General features: G+C 38.2%; 1 protein-coding gene across 1 annotated transcript in view; it reads right to left on the reverse strand.

The window, feature by feature from the left end:
* Positions 1-14454: 14454 nt before the first annotated feature.
* Positions 14455-19143, reverse strand: part of LOC149208858 (ribosomal RNA small subunit methyltransferase J) — a 146143-nt gene continuing 141454 nt past the window's right edge. The window contains exons 5-6 of the mRNA XM_089396182.1: positions 15058-15122; positions 14455-14927 (exon numbers count right to left, since the gene is read on the reverse strand). Of these exons, the coding sequence (XP_089252308.1) occupies positions 14786-14927; positions 15058-15122 (207 nt within the window). The 3' untranslated portion in view covers positions 14455-14785. The remainder of the gene's footprint in view (positions 14928-15057; positions 15123-19143) is intronic.

Below are 19143 nucleotides of genomic sequence, written 5' to 3' on the forward strand. Positions count from 1 at the left end.
GTGGGGAAACCCTTGATCAAATCTTCTTTTAGTCTTCAATAGTTCAGTAGAGAGAGATAGTACAATTTACAAATCTGATAATTTATAACAACAGCTAAAGGGCCCTAACTGGAAAAGTCAGCGTTGGTCAACAATGAATGCTTAGCCTCGATTTTTGTGCCAGAAATGTGGCATGCCAAACAGAGATAGCCCTCACAAAAATGCAGTCAAAAGAGGTCAACGCTTGGTCGAACTGTCCAGACATTCAGTGTCCTGAAATTTGGGCATCCTAAATTTTTGCTCTCCTGAAATTTCGACCTCCTGAAATTTCATTCTCCTGAAATTTCGAACGTGTGGAGAGAGAGAGGCCCAAAAATCCGTACCCAATCAATGAGGGGAGAGAGAGAGAAATGTGAGGATGAGTGTGTCCAAATGAGGCTAAGTCACCTTCTATTTATACGCAACGTTGAAGATGAATAGAGGTGACTGTTGGGCTTCTGAGCCTACATAAGTTTGTTGGCCGACTTTGAGAATTTGACCATAATCAAAATAAATTCAAACTTCATTCATACATGTCAAAATCGGATAATCTTTACATCAATCCTACACCTCTCGGAGAGAGGAATCCAAGAAAAATATCAGTTGTGATAAATAAGATGACCCATGTGTAGTTTGGCCCTAGTTGCCAATTTAACTCCCTCTCAACTAGGGAGAACTCCATCTGATGATCTATCTACCAATCTGTACTATCTCTGCCATCAATGCACTGCTCTGCTTTGCTGAACTATGAAGAAGAAGAAGTGATCGAGAATGTATCATACCATTCTCTACTGACCTAAAGTTAGTCCCAATCAAAGGAGAGTATGTCATACCACTCTTACTGGCCCGAAGTCAGTTCCAATTGATCCCAAATCAATATCAGTTATCCTAGCATAGGGAGTACGGTAGTACACGATGCGTTCATCGGTAGTACTATGGTCCTTATCCTCATTTCCCTACTCATTGGCCAAATTAGAGGTACTTCCCAGGAGTCCCAGAGTGCATGGGTAGGATGTCTCAGCAGGAGAAGGATGAACCACCCATCCCGCCTACATGTCGCCAAGGGGTATCACAGGGGAAGGGTGAACCACTCACCCTATACACAAAAAACCACTAGGGGAAGGCTAGACCACTTACCCTATGGTTTCTCATCGCTGCAAGAAGTACCCCAAGCCCCCCGGAGCTCCCAGAGCTCAATGTCCACTTCATACAAGACCCTCATAAGAAGGTCTCTCCACGACTCAAAGTCATTCTCAGAAGGCCAAGAATTTGACCTTCCCTAGGGGCTTTGTCAGAATATTGGCAACCTTCTCCTCAGTCCCAATGTGATGGAGCCTTATTGCTCCTTGTTGTACCATATCCCGGATAAAGTGGTCCCTGATATCTATATGCTTGGAGCGATCATGAAACACAGGATTCTCTAATAATCAAATCCCACTCAGGTTGTCGCAGAGGATCACGGTGGTATCCAGCACATGTCAAAACATCTCACTGAAGAGCTTCCTCAACCAGACAGCTTCACAGGAGGCCATACTAGCAACTATGTATTCAGCCTCGACAGTGCTCAAGGCAACCGATTTCTGCTTCCTGTTCATCCAGGATATCGAAGCAGAACCCAAAGAAAAACAACATCCATAAGTTCTCTTGTGATCCACCACACTACCAACCCAATCAACATCAAAATAACCATGCAGCCTCACATCTCCGACAGTGTATCTCAATCCATGAGTGATTGTGCCCCAAAGATATCCCTGAAGATTCTTGGCACCAATCCAATGTATATGATGAGGCTCAACCATATATTTGCTCAATGTGTTAACTGCAAAACATATGTCCGAACAGGATTTTCAACAAGAACCTCAATGCTCCTATGAGTTGACGACACTCAGAAACATTTCCCAATTCAGGTCCAACAACACTACCACATAACTTCTTAAAGTTAAGTTCCATCGGAGTAGTCACAGGCTTGCAGTCCACCATCCCAAATCTTTCCAATATCTTCACAACATATTTTCCTTGAGAAAGGGAAATTTCCCCTGCCTTTTGCCAGACCTCCAACCCTAAGAAATAGTGCATCAATCCTAGGTCCTTCATCTCAAATTCAGAAGCCAGCGACCTCTTACATTTGTGAATTGGAGGGTCTGCACCTATCAGAAAGAGGTCGTCCACATAAAGTACCAGAATGAGAGTTTTATCATTCTCAACCTTAAAGTAAAGGTTTGGATCGGCTTCACTTCTAGTGAATCCCAGCTTCATCAGATAGCTATCGATCCTCTCATACCAAGCCCGAGGTGCTTGCTTCAATCCATAGAGAGCTTTCTTCAACCTGCATACATGAGATTCTTGATCATGAACCTCAAACCCCTCAAGTTGTTCCACATAGACTTCCTCTTTGATTGAACCATGCAAGAAAGCGGTCTTGACATCCATCTGATGTAGGTTCCATCCTTGCGAGGTAACAAGGGCTATGATCGAGCGAATGGTGATGTATTGGGCAATACGTGCAAATATCTCATCGTAATCTACACCTTCCTTTTTAGAGAAGCTTCGAGCAACAAAACGAGCCTTGAACTTTTCTGCACTTCCATCAGCTCCATGCTTGATTTCGTAGAGCCACTTAGAGGTGACAACCAATTTGTCCTGGGGTCTAGGGACCACATCCCTGACATCATTCTTCAAAATTGACTCGTATTCTTCATTCATAGCATTCTTGCATACTTGAGGCTTCACGACTTCTTTGAATGATGAAGGCTCATTTTGAACGATAGTGCTCATGGCGGTCAAATATCCTTGATACATGTTCGGCTTCTTGCTCTCACGAAAAGTCCCCCTTGGTTCAATGTGTCTCTCGACATATTCGAGAGTCTCCCTAAGCCATGAGGGTCTCCTTTTGGAGGAGGAGGCTCAATAAGATCCATAGGTTCATCAACATCAGGCATCGTTTCGTCTTCTTTTTCCAGTGTCAACATCTTTGTCCTTCCTTGGGATAGGAAGTTTGTTGATCTTCCTAAGGGCCATATCTTCGTTGAAGGTAACATCATGACTTATCTCAACTTCCTTTTCACTAGCCACATAAATTCTATATCCCTTAGAATTTTCATTATAGCCCACAAAGATTCCTTTCTTCCCAGATGCACCCAATATGTTTCTTTTCTATTTTGGCACATGAAAATATACGGGACTTCCAAAAATCCTAAAATGAGAGACATCGGGTTTCTTACCAGTGAACATTTCTTCGGGAGTCTTGGAGTCCAATGCTTGATGAGGGCATTAGTTTTGAACATACACTATGGTATTTGCAGCTTCATCCCATAGGAACTTTGGAAGGCCTTGATCATGAAACATGGCACGAACAACTTCTACAATAGAGCGATTCTTCCTTTTAGCCATACCATTCTGCTCGGGAGTGTATGGCGTTGTAGTCTCCCTCTTAATGCCATCTTCTCTGCAATAATCTTGGAATTCATTAGATTCATACTCGGTCCCATTATCAGTCCTTAATATCTTGATTTTCTTTTCGGATTGGTTTTCGATCAAGGCTTTGAAGTGTCGGAACCAGGTGAACACTTCATCCTTCTTCTTCAAGAAGTAGACCCAGGTCATGCAAGAATAATCATCCGTAAAGGTGAGATAATATAAGTATCCTCCCAAAGAGTTTATGGGCATCATACCAGATATGTCAGAGTGGATCAATTGCAATATATATGTGGTCTTTCTATTACTTGAGGGGAATGGTCCCCTTGTAAGTTTTCCTTCGGCACATCCCAAACATACACCTTCATGCTCTACTTTGAACTCGGGCATACCTGTCACCATCTGTCTCACATCGGGAAGGGCCTTATAATGAAGATGGGCAAACCTCTGGTGCCATAGTTCAGATTATAGAGATGTGTCGCAAGACATGGCTCCCAATGGACTTCCTCCAACTTGATACAAAGTGTCAACCCTGAACCCAAGAGTAAAAGCATCTTTAAAATTTATTTTCCAAACATGTACCTTTCCATCAATGAATGCCACCTTGAATCCTTTGTCCTCCATGGCTGAAATGGACACCAGGTTCTTCTTGAGATCAGGTACATATAGTACTTCTTGCAAATGAATAATGTTACCTTGATTCAATTGAAGGGTAACATTCCCTACTCCCTTCATGGGATAGGTGGCATCGTCTCCAAGGATGATCTCCAAGTTTGTCTCCTTTTCTATCAAATTAAAGAGGGCTTCCTTGTATCCGGTGAAGTGCCTTGAGGCACCACTATCAATCAGCCAATTTCCCAAAGTGTCCAGAGGAGAGGTAGTGGAGAGGGTCGATATAAGATAGTACTCTTTTTGCTTATTGTTAACAACATTTGATTCTTCATACCTGGAGTTCCTTGATTTCTTGGAGGGTTGACCATTTCCTTGATGTCTCGCATTCCTTTTTCCTTTGCCATTGGACCTGTCATTCCTTTGATCATTGTTGTTGAAGTTTCCCCTGGAATGATTGTGATCATCATCATGTGATGTGTCCCTTCTATTTGGACACTCCCTTGCATAGTGGCCAAAATTATTGCAAACAAAGAACATGTCCGTCCTTCCTCCCTTAGATGCAGGGTTTCCATGGAAATGACCTTTAGACCCTGCATTATTTCTCCTTTTGGCATGAGCGGAGAATGCAGTGGGGTTGCTTCTATTAGAAGGCATTTCTTGCTCCACCATTCTTGTTTCTTCTTGAACGCATCTTGACATCAATTCTTCAAACCCTAGAATTCGACCATTGTTGAGGACAGTGGTTCTAAATACATACCACTCAGGTGGAAGTCCTCCAAGGGGGGTGAGATTAAGTTCCCTTTTCAGGAATGACTTCTCCAATCGAAAGTAGATCATTCTTGATCTCAGTAATCCTCAAGAAATAGGATTGAATATCCTTGTCCTTACCCTTCTTAACATCCTTCAACTTATTCTTGAGAAACAGAATTTGATTAGCATTACTAACCTTGAACATACAGACCAACTTGTCGTAGATCTCCTTGGAGGTCTTCAATTCGGAGATGTAGGCCACCAGATGCTTGTCAATGGAATCCTTGATGATATACTTTGCTTTGACTTCAGCCATATTGTACTTGGTCTTCGCAGCAGTCGATGCATTTGAAGGAGGTTCAGGGATTTTACCCTACACATTGTCCATCACTTCTTTTTCTTCCAAGGTCAAATCAAGAGACATCTTCCATCCATGATAGCCAGATTTATCATGGAGCTTGTCTTCAGCCGGGAAGTAGGATGAGGAACCCATTGAACCTTTTGTCCTTGTCCAATTGTCTTTGGTGATTGCTCTTTCACTCTTGCTTGGGCTTTGTCTTCACCTCAGCTCTGAAACCATGTTAATTTTAGGCAATAATGGTATGTTCTATGTTTTAGAGCAATTTTACATCAATTTCTTTATTAGCCTAGTATCAAGATTAGCAATCACATCAACATGATAGTAAAATGCAGATAGAACATAAACATAAACAGTAGAAGACAAGCCAAAACAAGAGGACACAAGATGTGTCACCAGCCAAGGACAAACCCCATTGTGGGAAAACCCTTGATCAAATTTTATTTTAGTCTTCAATAGTTCAGTAGAGAGAGATAGTACAATTTACAAATTTAATCATTTATAATAGCAGCTAAAGATCCCTAACGAGAAAAGTCAACGTTGGTCAACAGTCAATGTTTAGCCTCGATTTCTGTGCCCATAAATTTGGCCTGCCCAAATAGAGATATCCCTCACAAAAATGCATTCAAAGGAGGTCAACGCATGCTAGTCAATGCTTGGTCAAACTGTCCAGAATTTCAGTCTCTTGAAATTTCGGCATCTTGAAATTTTGCTCTCCTGAAATTTCGGCCTCCTGAAATTTCGCTCTCCTGAAATTTTGGACGTGTAGAGAGAGAGAGGCCCAAAAATCCGTACCCAATCAATGAGGAGAGAGAGAGAGAAGTGTGAAAATGAGTGTGTCCAAATGAGGCTAAGTCACCTTCTATTTATATGCAACGTTGAGGATGAATAGACGTGACTGTTGGGCTTTTGAGCCTACATAAGTTTGTTGGCCCACTTTGACAATTTGACCATAATCAAAATAAATTCATAACTTCATTTGTACATGTCAGAATCGGATGATCTTTAGATCAATCCTACACCTCTCGGAGAGAGGAATCCAAGAAAAATATCAGTGGTCATAAATAAGATGCCCCATGTGGAGTTTGGCCCTAGTTGCCAATTTTAACAACGTTGCCACTCAGTCGGTGACTCCTAGTATACGAAAAGTTCGAGCCAAGTGCGCAGAGGATTTGCTTAAGGGAGATTAGAAGAGAGTTGGATCTTCCAGTATCACTTTCAATTAGAGGAAGCAATCACAGAGGTACACAGGATACATGGCACTTATGGCTGAAGTGATGGACTCGCGGAGCATGGTGGGAAAGAACAAGTCTTTAGACCAGGTTCCGCAGAAGGAAGCAGGGAAGTCTTCTAGTTCAAAGGGAGCAGTTGCAGCAGCATAGAACATGGTAGTATTGGAGACGGAGACGAGTGGACGAGGTTCTTCCAGAGGCACCTTCCTCGCTAAGAGAGAGTGTTGAAAATAGTAGCAAGAAAGGTCCTTCTTTGACTTGTGCCTTAGTCAAAGAGACCACAACCACTTTTCCTTAGCATGCACAAGTTCCTAAAAGTTAGGGTGAGTTCCTATAAATTAGGACAGTTCATGAAGCAATTTGAATAATGCGTTGGGGTGGGAGGCTCAATTTGTTGTCTCCTAATGCAAGTTAGTTTTGGAAATTGACATGCGAAGAGTCTCAGTTCTAAATTGAGACTAGATGAGTTACAAGAGTCAGTTTGACTCAGTTAACTCATCAATCACTAGTTCGACTTCCAAAAAAAAAAACTTACCAGATTTAGCCAATTCTATTTGCTTACAAGGAGGACGAGGGCACTCATTGTATCATTGTTTTGTGAGTGTGAGCTGGTGAGACAAGGCAATAGAGAGCACGAGTTTGTGTGCAGAAGCTTGTGTGTGGGAAGGGTGTACTATGGAGAAACCTATGCGCAATTGTTAGAGGAGAATTTCTTTTGGGTTTGTGCAAGAAAATAGGGAAGCAAACTCAGCGTTACTACAAGGTGTTTCGGCTTAGGACAAGCAGGGAGAACAAGATTGTTTTCCTATTGAAACAAGGTTGTATTGTAAGAGATCTATTGCTCAAAATTCTATCAATAAAATTCTCAAACAAGCAGAGGGTTTTCCCAGTTAGGTTCCCTAGAAAATATTGTGTTTTTGTCATTGTGTGACTATTTATTTTTGTTCCTATTCCACTGGAAACAAGTAGAGAAATTTTGTGTCTTAATGAGAAGAAACTAGTTTTCATATTGTTCATTAGAGTAGTTGCAGAATTTCATGAATTTTCTACAATCCATCAACAAGGGTGTGTCGTCATCCATGAAGTATGGGTGTCCTCCAAAGGACCATGCACTGTTATGCCACATCATCAAACACTACTCAAAGGATCGTGTGAGATCAATCCATCATGTATACAAGAGTTAATGAAACATAAGAAGTGAAACATATTTAATGCATAAACCACATAATAGATCACATCAGGTATCTTCAAACTTCACATTAGCTTATAACCTTATACAAGTTGCCATATTTAGGTATGAGAGGGTCATCAACTACCCCTGTTAGGTGCCTACAAAGATCTAGAGGAAAGAACAAATTCCTAGGCCAACCATTCAAACAATAGGTGAATGTGATAAGTGATATGTTTGTGGAGTGAAATTCATCGTGGCATCATGGTCTTACACATGGGTTATACAAGACCATCCATAAGTTCTTTTTGTGGAGGGATCCCTTGCATTACTTGAATTACGCCTTCCTCTGCACTGCCTTTTCCAACCTTTACGTAGCCTTTTACTTCGATTTAATTAGCTTGTTTTGAAAGCTTCATTAATTTTATTTAAGACACCATTAGGATGAACATTTCGTTGCTCATAGGGGTTGGGATGTTTCCTTTGAGTTCATTTACTTTGATAGGCCTTATATGCATGGGTGTCGGGTGATGGCCTCACATGATAGGGTAGAGCTCAAATTAACTTGCCTTTTAATCATAATTCATCCCTCGCCACTTTCTTGCATTTTGACATCTGGCACATGCTCTTTTCCACTTTCTTTTTGTTGTTGCATCAACCTCTTGGTATTTCCAAGCCCCTCTTCTCATAGGATGAAACAAGCAAGAAACTAGTAGGAGCAATTGACAACAACCAACTCAAAGATAGGAGAATGAAGAAAGAGGATATGTTGAAGGTGTTAATTCTAGAAGGTCATGGTCATACTATCACACTATTTCAATCTAGGCCTCCTATTATTTTCCCTCTTAGACAGTGGAAGAAAACCCCCGTAGTGATCACACTTGACTAGAAAGAGAAGATAACCACCAAGGTGAAATAAGGCCACAAGTATAACTTCCAAGCATTACGATTCATTTTCCAACTTCAACAAGTGATCCTTACTTAGATAACTAATACATCAAATCGAAACAGTTCATGGATCAATGACTAATGCACTTTATGTGTGTTGAACCACCATCATCGAATGAGTTTATTGATCAAGCAAAATTATTTGAGCATATCAGGAGCAAGAGGCATCAAAGGGGTTGTGGTATGTGGAGAATGTTGTCATCATCTCTACAATCTAAATCATGGAAGGATGATTGTTGTTGAATGGCTAGAAATCTACACCATAGGAGGAAAAAAAATTCCTATGGTTACCCATGTGTACCGATGGGTAACAATATCAACAAAGGACAAGACAACTAGATGAAAATGCTAGATGATGTTTATGTCGTGCCATAAAAATGGAAAATTCAGATAGAAATTCCAGACAAGTGACAGAATTTCAAATTATAGAATGTATGGACACTTGTTTAGCCTTTGAATTTGGGACGAAAGAGAAATGAGCAAAGTTCAAACAGTGTACATCACACCCCTCAGAAATGGGACGCAAAATAGAAATTTCAATGATTGTCACGTATCAGGTACTACCCAAGCACCTAAAGCAGAAGTTCAAGTGTTTTTCCAAGGTATGAAGATGGATGTGGCCCTGTGTAAGAAGGTATTACTCAACAACAAATTGCACAAATAGACTGCCTGCTGCATACATCATATACATAATAGGTTGCACCTTTAACTAGCAAGCAAGTGGACGAATGGCTACTGGTGTTAATTGTTGGAAAAGGTAACTATGTTTGATCTTCATTAATGTACTTAAGTCATCATGTAATGTACTTATCAAAAGAATAAAGAAAATATTTTTTATTATTATTAGTGTGACTTATTAAAGCATGGGTTTCATACTTGGGTCACCTTGTTTTAGGTCAAAGTCCCCATTGAGGACTTCTAGGATTTATTATGACAATAGAACCATTGTACTTTTAAAGAGACCCTTCTTGGGCTTTTGAATCATGTAAAAAGGTTAAGTATTGGTTCAAATATGATTTATGTATCCTCCACACCATGTCGGCCTAGAAAAAGATCAAGTTGGCCTAAGGACCCTATTCAACCTCACACGGAGCCTATAAATACAATCTCATCGAATTCATTTGGAGCATCATTCTTTCACACAAGTTTGATATCTCTTGTAGCTGGGAAAAAGTGTGAAGTTCTCTTGTAACTGGAAAAAGGTGCGAAGTCTGTTGTCGGGAAGCTGAAGTGAATACGAGTTTGGGGAAGTCTAAGGAGAAAGGAAAAATCGAAATTTTGGTGCCTCTCCCTCTCTGTTTCGTGGTCTGGGTTGTGAGATTGAAGTCTCCTAAGTTTCATTGTTGCCAAAAGTCGTCTATTACCAGAAGTTGTTGCCTAGTCCAAGTCATTGGAAGGGGTCGCAGATCTAGAAGGCTAACTTGGTGTGGAGGGAATGTTTGGTCTTGGTCTAGGGTGAAGAGTCTCAAAGAATATTGTTGAAAGGAAGAATTATCTTTACAGGGTTTTCCCCTCGAGGGGGGTTTTGCCCTGGCATAGTGCATATATCTTGTGTCTCTTGTTTTGTGATCTTCATACACACATAATATGGTAATTGCTTGATGAAAGATAAGATAATAAAGAAGTAAAAGAAGCCAACACATTCACAAGTAATTATCAAGAAAGGAGAATCAAACCCTAATACAACTACTTTGGTTTTACAACATGGTATCAGAGGTAAGGTCAGGAAAAGTTGAAGATCACTTTGTTGGCATGGATTCGCTCTCTATGATGAACTACATAAGAATGGATTTCAACACTGCTAGAAGCTGGATCAAGAAGGTCATCTACTACTTGTTCAACAAGGACAAGAGTCAAGGATTCTTGGTTGTTGGATAATGGATCGAAGTTGCATTCCATATGTTCTAGGTTTGAAAAAGAATTTGCTTTCTATTTCTTGTTTAGAAGATAAAGGGGAAAGAATTGCTTTTGTTGATGAAAAATATTAGTTTGGGAAAAGACTCTAGTGTTGATAAAGCTAAGAGTTCGTGAAGGAAGTCTTTATAGAGTCATCACACCACCTCCTCAAGCTCTGGTTCATATGGAAACAAGTCCCATTAAGTTATGACATAGGAGGTATGACCATCTACATTATAAGGTCATCCCTACTCTAGGTAACATTCATTGGTGATCATTCTAGAAAGGCATGGCTCTACCTTCTCAAGACAAAAGATGAAATATTTGAGAAGTTCAAGGAGTTTAGGGCTGAAGTGGAAACCCTAACCGAAAGATAAAAACTCTGAGGCCTGACAATGGTGGGGAATACACTTCTAAGGAATTGATTGCATATTGTAAGGAAGTAGGTATTAAGAGGGAGCTCATTGTTCCCTAGTATCCCGAACAAAATGGATTGGTCAAAAGGAAGAATAGGTCAATTGAAGAAGGCATTCGAACTATGCTCCTTGATCAAGATCTACCAAAGTTCTTATGGGGAGAAGCAGCGATGACAGTTGTATACATTCAAAATAGAAGTCCTCATAAGAGTCTTGATAATACTACACTCGAAGAAATATTCACAAGAAAGAAGTCGAGTATGGATCACTTCCGAATCTTTGGAAGACTAGCATATATTCATGTTCTGAAAAACATTTGTTATATTCTCAAGGAGTATGACGAAGGACCTCTCAAGACAACGTTTGTCAAGGAACAAAGGTATGCGTTAAATACATTAATTTATGTATATTGAAAGGATTATTCATTTGATAGTCTATTACTAACATTTTTATGTCTAGCTATATTGAATCATAATGATTCTTGTTTTGGGTGATTCATCTCTTGATAAATCTACCCACCCCACTCAACTGATTTTGTAGAACCCTAGACAGGTTCTGGAAAACCCTAACCGAAGGGTATGCTAATGTGAATGTCTGAAACCCTAAGCTGCTTAGGGATATTGTGAAATTCTATTTGAAGTTTTATTGGTGATGGCATGTTTGGGATCTTGGTATGATCAAGAAAATCTAACTTGTTAGGGTTGAATGATGAGGGTCTAAAATCCTCAACCTATGAGTTTTGGTAATGTTGGGTTTGTTATGTTTCTACATTGAAACCCTAACTCATTAGGGTTTGGTGGAATGTGTGAGCAAGGCCCTTTCAATGTCTTAAGAATGATTTCCTTGGTATGGGTGTGTTTGTCTGATCAAACCCTAGTCTAATCAAGTTTGTATGTCTAACTCTTATTTGATATTTTTGTGAAATTGGGTTTGACTAACACATGATATGGAATCTAGGCATATATAGATATGTCCTTTTTGGTTGAAACCCTAGCTTGGTCTAGGTCATATGTATTAATGTTGTTGGACATATGATATGCTTATGAATGAATATGAATTCCTAGATATGTGCGTTGACCTAGTCATTGATGGTCATAAGTCTTAGGATTTAATGGAAGTCCTTGTCTGAGATTCTAGGATGATGATATTTGGAAATCTAGGGTTTGCAGCTAAGCCCTAGTAGTAGTTAAATTCTCTAGTATATAGCAATCGGAGATCTATTTATTTTATGATTGTTAAGATTGTGAAAATGGAATTCTAAGGTTTTGGAGTTAAACCTTAGTAGAAGTAAAATCTATGATGTATGATGACAATATGATAATTTGAGATTAGTGTAAGATTGTTGAAAAATGAGCTTTGGTTGGTATTGATGGTTGATCGAAACTCTAGGGTTTGCAACCAACCCTAGTGGAAGTTGGTCATGTTAATGACTACGCTGTAATTGGTTTTGATTGACTCCTTTATGAAATCTAGGATTTGTATGAAACCCTAGTAAGAAGTCTAACATATGAAATTTGAAAGATTGTTGGATGTCTTGTATTTGTCTGAATTGTTTCTAAGGTTTGCTATATGTTGTAGTAAGGTAGGTCATACCTTTGGAAGAAACATTGAAACCCTAGATGGAATGAAAGTTGTTAAGAAGTAATCTAGGGTTTATGACAAAGTCCCTAGAAAGATGTTGAAGAGTATATGTCTCTTGTTTGTAATTATGTATGGGTATCTGATATAGTTAAAATGCTTCCGTGATTAGGATATGACTAACTTCATGCTTCTATAGATTTAGTTGTACTTGCTATATAAGTTGTGCAGGGACACAATCTTCAACTTGGTGAAGGTGCTCGATGTGACAAGCAAGATGAGGATGATAATAACTCTGATGAAATGATTGGAAGTCGTGAAAGATTCTCCAATGACGAAAACAAGAAGCTCATGTCCCGGAAGAAGCCTGCATAGAAGAGATCTCCCTAAGATCAAGAGGGAGTCTGGATGAAGAGATGCTCCCTGGCTGGGAGGGAAGGCATAGCTTGGTCTTGATTGAAGAATGAATTTTGGAGGATATCTTGCTACATGAAAAGTAGGAAAGCATATAATTGAGGAATCTTTTGTCAAAGATTCGGTTGATAGTCCTACTGAGTTGAGGAGCAACATCTAAAACGACCCCAGAGGTTTGTATTTGATTATGTACATGTGAAAGTATATTATTGATTGGGGTTGTGTTCGTACAAGTAAATCTCTCAAAGGTTTTTGATAGCATGTTGGTTACCGATCAGTTTGATCGGGAGAGATTTGTGGTCCTTGATCTGCTAGATCAAGGGGTGTTGAGGCTTTGTGAATGAAGCATTCCCTGAGAAGACATCCGGTCGGCACTTTGTGTTGATGTCTGGGTCCCGAAGTTGGAAAGGTGGTGTTGGTTATTCAGCTTTGTTTTGGATACACACCTAGATGTTTGGGTTGGTAGTTAGCAAGTAAGCCGGATGGTACCTAGAGGGACTGAAAGCTTGAATCCATCTTATTCCCACTTAGATAGATTGCCCTGGTCAAGAATCTAGTCCATGGCATTACGGTGCCTAAATTGTTGAGAGATCAATGGATAGATTTCCCTCGTCAGGAATCTAGTCCATGGCATTGCGATGCCTTAAGTTCTTCAAATTAACTATGTTTGGTATTCATTAATGTACTTGAGTCATCATGTAATGTACTTGTCAAAAGAATAAAGAAAATAATTTTTATTATTATTATTGTGACTTTCATGCTTGGGTCACTTTGTTTTAAGTCAAAGTCCCCAAATGAGGACTTCTAGGATTTATTATGAGTCAATAGAGTCATTGTACTTTTAAAGAGACCCTTCTTGGGCTTTTGAATCATGTAAAAGGTTAAGTATTGAGTCAAATATGATTTATGTATCCTCCACACCATGTCGGCCTAGAAGAAGATTAAGTCGGCCCTAAGGACCCTATTCGACCTCACATGGAGCCTATAAATACAAGCTCATCGAATTCACTTGGAGCATCATTCTTTCACACAAGTTCGATATCTCTTGTAGCTAGGAAAAAGTGTGAAGTTCTCTTGTAGCTGGAAAAAGATGTGAAGTCTATCGTCGGGAAGCCGAAGCAAATGCAAGTTTGTGGAAGTCTAAGAAGAAAGGAAAATTTGAAATTTTGGTGCCTCACTCTCTCTGTTTTGTGGTCTGGATTGGGAGATTGAAGTCTCCTAAGTTTCGTTGTTGCCGGAAGTCGTTTGTTGCTGGAAGTTGTTGCCTAGTGAAAGTCGCCGGAAGGGGTCGAAGATCTAGAACGCTGACTTGGTGTGGAGGGAAGTTCTGGTCTTGGTCTAGGGTGAAGAGTCTCAAAGAATACTGTTGAAAGGAAGAAGGGGGGTTTGCCCTGGCATACTGCCTATATCTTGTGTCTCTTGTTTTGTGATCTTCATAGACACATAATATGGTAATTGCTTGATGAAATATAAGATATAAAAACGTAAAAGAAGCCAACACATTCACAAGTAATTATCAAAAAAAGAGCATCAAACCCTAATATAACTACTTTGATTCCAACATTAATTACTATTTGAATATTTCTCTCTAACAAATAACATTCTTGAACATGTGCTGCAGTCCTGTTATACTAGGAAAAAATTATGCCATTTGCAAAGGAAAAGGATTATTTATTTTTTTATTTCGAATTTGAAGAATTATAAAATTTCTTCTTCGGCTATAGCCACATTGAGAACGCATATTTCTCTTACAGACTTAGATGATAGTTATATGCCTCGAATGAATCACCACCATTCAAAATTCAAAAATATTCTTTAGTTCTTAAATAAGCTCACCTATATGTTCCGCATCTTGTTACAATAGCTAGAAACCTCACTTTGAAAAAATTGTTCCGCAAACTATTTTTTAATTTTTTTCTGATTCATTTTTGCATCTTAAGTATTGGCATTCAACTAAAAATGTTTTCTCGTTATTGTGAAGTCATCCCTGTGGTTTATCTGTTTCTGTATCAGCTTCCTCTGAATCTGAATCTGAGTCCGAAGACAACTTTACCATATTTTCAAGTGAATCCACATCAGAAACCTCAGATAATGTCTCAATCCTAAGAGCATCTGCATCCTCACTGAAAAACCAACACACATGGAAATTCTAAACTTAGGTTCAAATTCGCGAAGAAGGAAAAACCACAGCACAAATGACTGAAGAACAAAAACAAAGTGACACTTCCAGATCTAAAAAAGTATAGCACATACTCAGTTACGCCAAAGATTTCTTTAATGCCGAGAGAGCTCCGAGTTGTTGAACAAAATTCATCAAGCTGCCGGTCCAAAAGAAATAAAGTGGTTAATTCAATAGGTATGAACCTAAATTGAAGCAAAAAGGCTAATTCTAGGCAGTTAAGGAAAACAAGAATATCCCACGAACAGTTTCTCTATGCATCAAACTTTCTATTTGTGCACAGCATTCTATAATTGGTTCGTCTGGGTTTAACAAATAGAAAATAACATATCACTTCTAGCAGAAGAGAAAACCCAGAAGGCTACATATGCTTCCTGCCAGAAGCAAATGAAAATATTTAATATGGTTAACACAGTTTCTGTGAAGCTCGATATTCTATAGAATGTCAAACAAAGTACAGACAAATATAATTATTAATTTCGGAAGGATAAATCCCAAAACTAGTATTTATAATTATTCAACATTATGAACTTCCGTAGGAACTTCAACCTCTGTTAATTCTCAACCACAAATTTGTGTCATTTGCTCGTTTAGAAGGCTCGCCATTTCACCTGCTAAGGCATGCTAGAAAACAAAAGTTTGTCTACAGTAATTACAAAACAAGTTCCTTCTGGGAATATAGTAGTTGAACAGTTCTTTTGTGGTGCAGAGGTTTCATCTGTTATGTTACACAAAGTTTATCCAACCAGGTTTTGCAGCTGTTGCAGAAACTGCCCCAAACCAGAAATATTTCGGAGAATTCTCCATTTACAAAATATCTCTGGAAACATACGGCAGTGTTTCCAAACCATTTCCTGTCCTGTTATGGTATTCCCTGCCTTTCTTGGTCCTTCTTGTGAAGCTGAACAAAAATTATAAAACAAAATAAAAATTTGATATAATAAAAAAATGGCTAGAGCCTCATTGTAAAATATTTCATCGAACAGAAGATGTTTTCTAACAGAAAAGTAGCCCTAATCTCTTCTCTTCTTCACTGTTGCATGTGAGTTCCTATTCTTTGAATAGATTTTTCAAGCAGTGAGGATGGAAGACCGTGTGCACAGATTTAAACACACACATATATATCCCAGGGGTTGTCTCAACCTGTTGTCACCAATGTTACTGAACATTTAGCTACATGGTTCCAATCTCTTGGGTTAAGTGCACTAGTCTATCGCTGAGGGATTTATTACGGATGCCATCCACAAATGCAGGGAAGCATCCTTTAAGTTTCCCCAAAAGGTTTTCCTTGGAAAATAGGAGAAAAAAAATGTCACAAATTTGAAATACTCATTAGTCATTGCACAATCATATTTTGCCTTTATTTATTAAAATTTAGCCAATAAAGAGGATCATATATATAAATGAATACATAAAATATCTTTATTTGTTTATTTTAACTCTATAAATCTATGAGAACGGTGACTTCCCTGAGTCAAAATCTCCTTGTGATTTTTTCATCTGCCATTGCATATAACTTGTGTCTATTATCTTTTTCAATTTCAATTCTTGTTGAAGATGTTAATAAATTTCAGGCACTGCTGACAGCTTTTCTGTCATCTGTGGACAGCAAATAATTTGTTTTGTAAATGCAATGATATTAAAAAATGCTACACAGTTTATTCTGATTTATCGTGTCTGACTTCATGCATGCAAACCTTCAAAGTTCAATTCCACTGCCAAATTGAACTCAGCCACAAAAATTAAGGAAATTATTACTTCCAAGTTTCCAACTTCTTCACTATACTGAAGTTTGGAATAAAGACTTTAATGCCTGTGTAGAAACTCAGAAATAACTATAATGTGGTTAAATGGACGTGTATCATAATTGGATTTGAATTCTGAACAATGTTTCAAAGTTGTGGTTATTCTATGGTAGAAGCAGACTATAATTTCCTCCTGTCGTACATACTTTTGTCTGAGGGTGATTTAATTTTTCTAAATTGTGCTTTTCAATCAGAATATTTAAAACTGATATAAATGTATATCCCATTTCCCATTTTCTTAAGTTTTAACAGAGGCGTTTCTTGAAACCATACCTATTTCCCCATCCCAAGTGAAATGGATCAAAATTGTGTAAGGAAATCACCAAATAGAATTTGCAATTGTGTTTTTCCATGGACGTCTGAAAGATAATGGAAAATAAGAAACTAACTTCACCATGAGTTTCATCTGGCATAATATTCTTCGTGGACAAAGACCACAGGAAAGGACCTTTTTTGTCACCACATGAAAAATTTTGCTTGGCCAAACATTTTTGTCGTTGATTTACAAGTTATATGCATGGAGGCAAGCTGCAGGGTGGATATAACCAACTTCAAATTTGTTTGGAAAATGGAATGCAGAAAATAAGCAACAGATGACGAAGAGACTGAAAACTCTTTTGAAACAGTCAGCAGTAGAACAAAAATTCAAGAGATAAAATACGGGATTCCAAACTTCTGCACTGCTGTAAGTAGGATAAATTACGATTCATATTTATGTGAAGGACTTGGTAAACCCCTTCTACAGAGTCCTTGGAAATAATTTAGAATACTTGCTAACACATTTTTCCTAGAATCTGTAAATACCATGAACCTAATTATAGAATATAAATATGCTTCACTGCCTCCCAGGTGCTATAGTTTGGTGATAGAAAATTCTAACTGGCTAATGTAAATTACAAAAGATATCAATTAAAATAAACATATTTATGCTTCACTCATAAATTAATACACCCTGCAATAACCATATCCATATGTATATTAAAATACCCCGTACCCCCTTATTACTACAGGATAGTGCTCAACATTTGACTGATTTTAAAACCCCAATATGAATGGATATAGTAGGTTAGTATGTGTTTGAGTTATATCCATTGGGTTAAAGTTCTAAACCTAGATCTACGATGATCTCTTTGTTAAATCTCCTAATACCAGCTCAGAGTTATTTTTCTGGCAACAATTTTTATTCCCAGCAATTTATTTTATTAACCAAATAAATGCTGATTTGTTGAAAAATAAAATCATTGGTATTTTAAGTTTTAACTTCCAGAAATTAATATTCAATGGAAATAAAATCAGAGAGAGAGATCAATCACACATTGCAAGTTGCAACAAATAACATCAATGTTCCACCAAGACTACAGGACGAGGGGATGTGGGTGTGGGGAGATGCACAGCTAAGTTACCGGAAACACCTGAAGAAATTGCTGGAAACGCGGATCCCCGTTTCCGAAACGGAAACGGATACGATCCTTGTCCAAAACGCCGTAAAAATGTTCTTGTGCCGTTTCAAAAAATCTGAAACTTCAGATTCAGAATTGGATACGTTTCCAAGGGTTTTTAATTTTTTTTGATCTGTTTCCGGATTTAAATCGTGATCGGAATCCACCCTTAAAATGTTAAAACACATGAAAATTTGTTCAAAAATTTATACAAACAAAAAAGGATAGGTGTTCAAAAATACAAACAAAAGGGTTTAATTAATGTCTTCATAAAGAGATTTATTTGAGCGATAATTTTCAGTTTGGTTTAGGTTTTGTTAATTGTCATTGATTTTGCTCTTGATTTCGTAAATCCCTCCAATATAACAAATCTTCTCTAGCCAATCTTTTGCCTGCATATAGTCAAGAGACCAAGTTGACATTGAGAAGATTAAAATGTTCAAATAGGTCTTGACAGAATATCCCAATGATCCCATGGACCTTTTAATTGTCATGCAAGGAAGATAGATACCATCTGCCATGCATGACACGTTCTTTGAAGGAGTTGGACCCGAAAGCACAAAGGTTGTAGCATTTCTAATTTCATTACTAATGATGATGATAATATGTTGAATGTTATAATAAATGCTAATGATGATGACAATGTTTATGCTAAATTGATTGTGACGATTTGTTTATGTTGAATTCATGATGATGATTATGTATTTTTAGATATAGAATCTAGATTCTAAAAGATGAATGGTAATATGAACTATATATATATATAGATATAGATATATGTCATTTCCTTGTCGTATCGTATCCAGATTTTTTGAAAATTTGTCGTATCCATTTCAAACCCCGTATCCGTATCCATTTGAGTGCAACTTAGACGCACAGGGGAGATGTGTGGGAGTACCCTCAAATTTTAGGGAAA

The sequence above is a fragment of the Pinus tabuliformis genome, chromosome 1_2 (genome assembly GCF_031772625.1).
Source record: "Pinus tabuliformis cultivar Carrire ecotype Pingquan chromosome 1_2, CPIR1, whole genome shotgun sequence".
NCBI lineage: Eukaryota > Viridiplantae > Streptophyta > Pinopsida > Pinales > Pinaceae > Pinus > Pinus tabuliformis.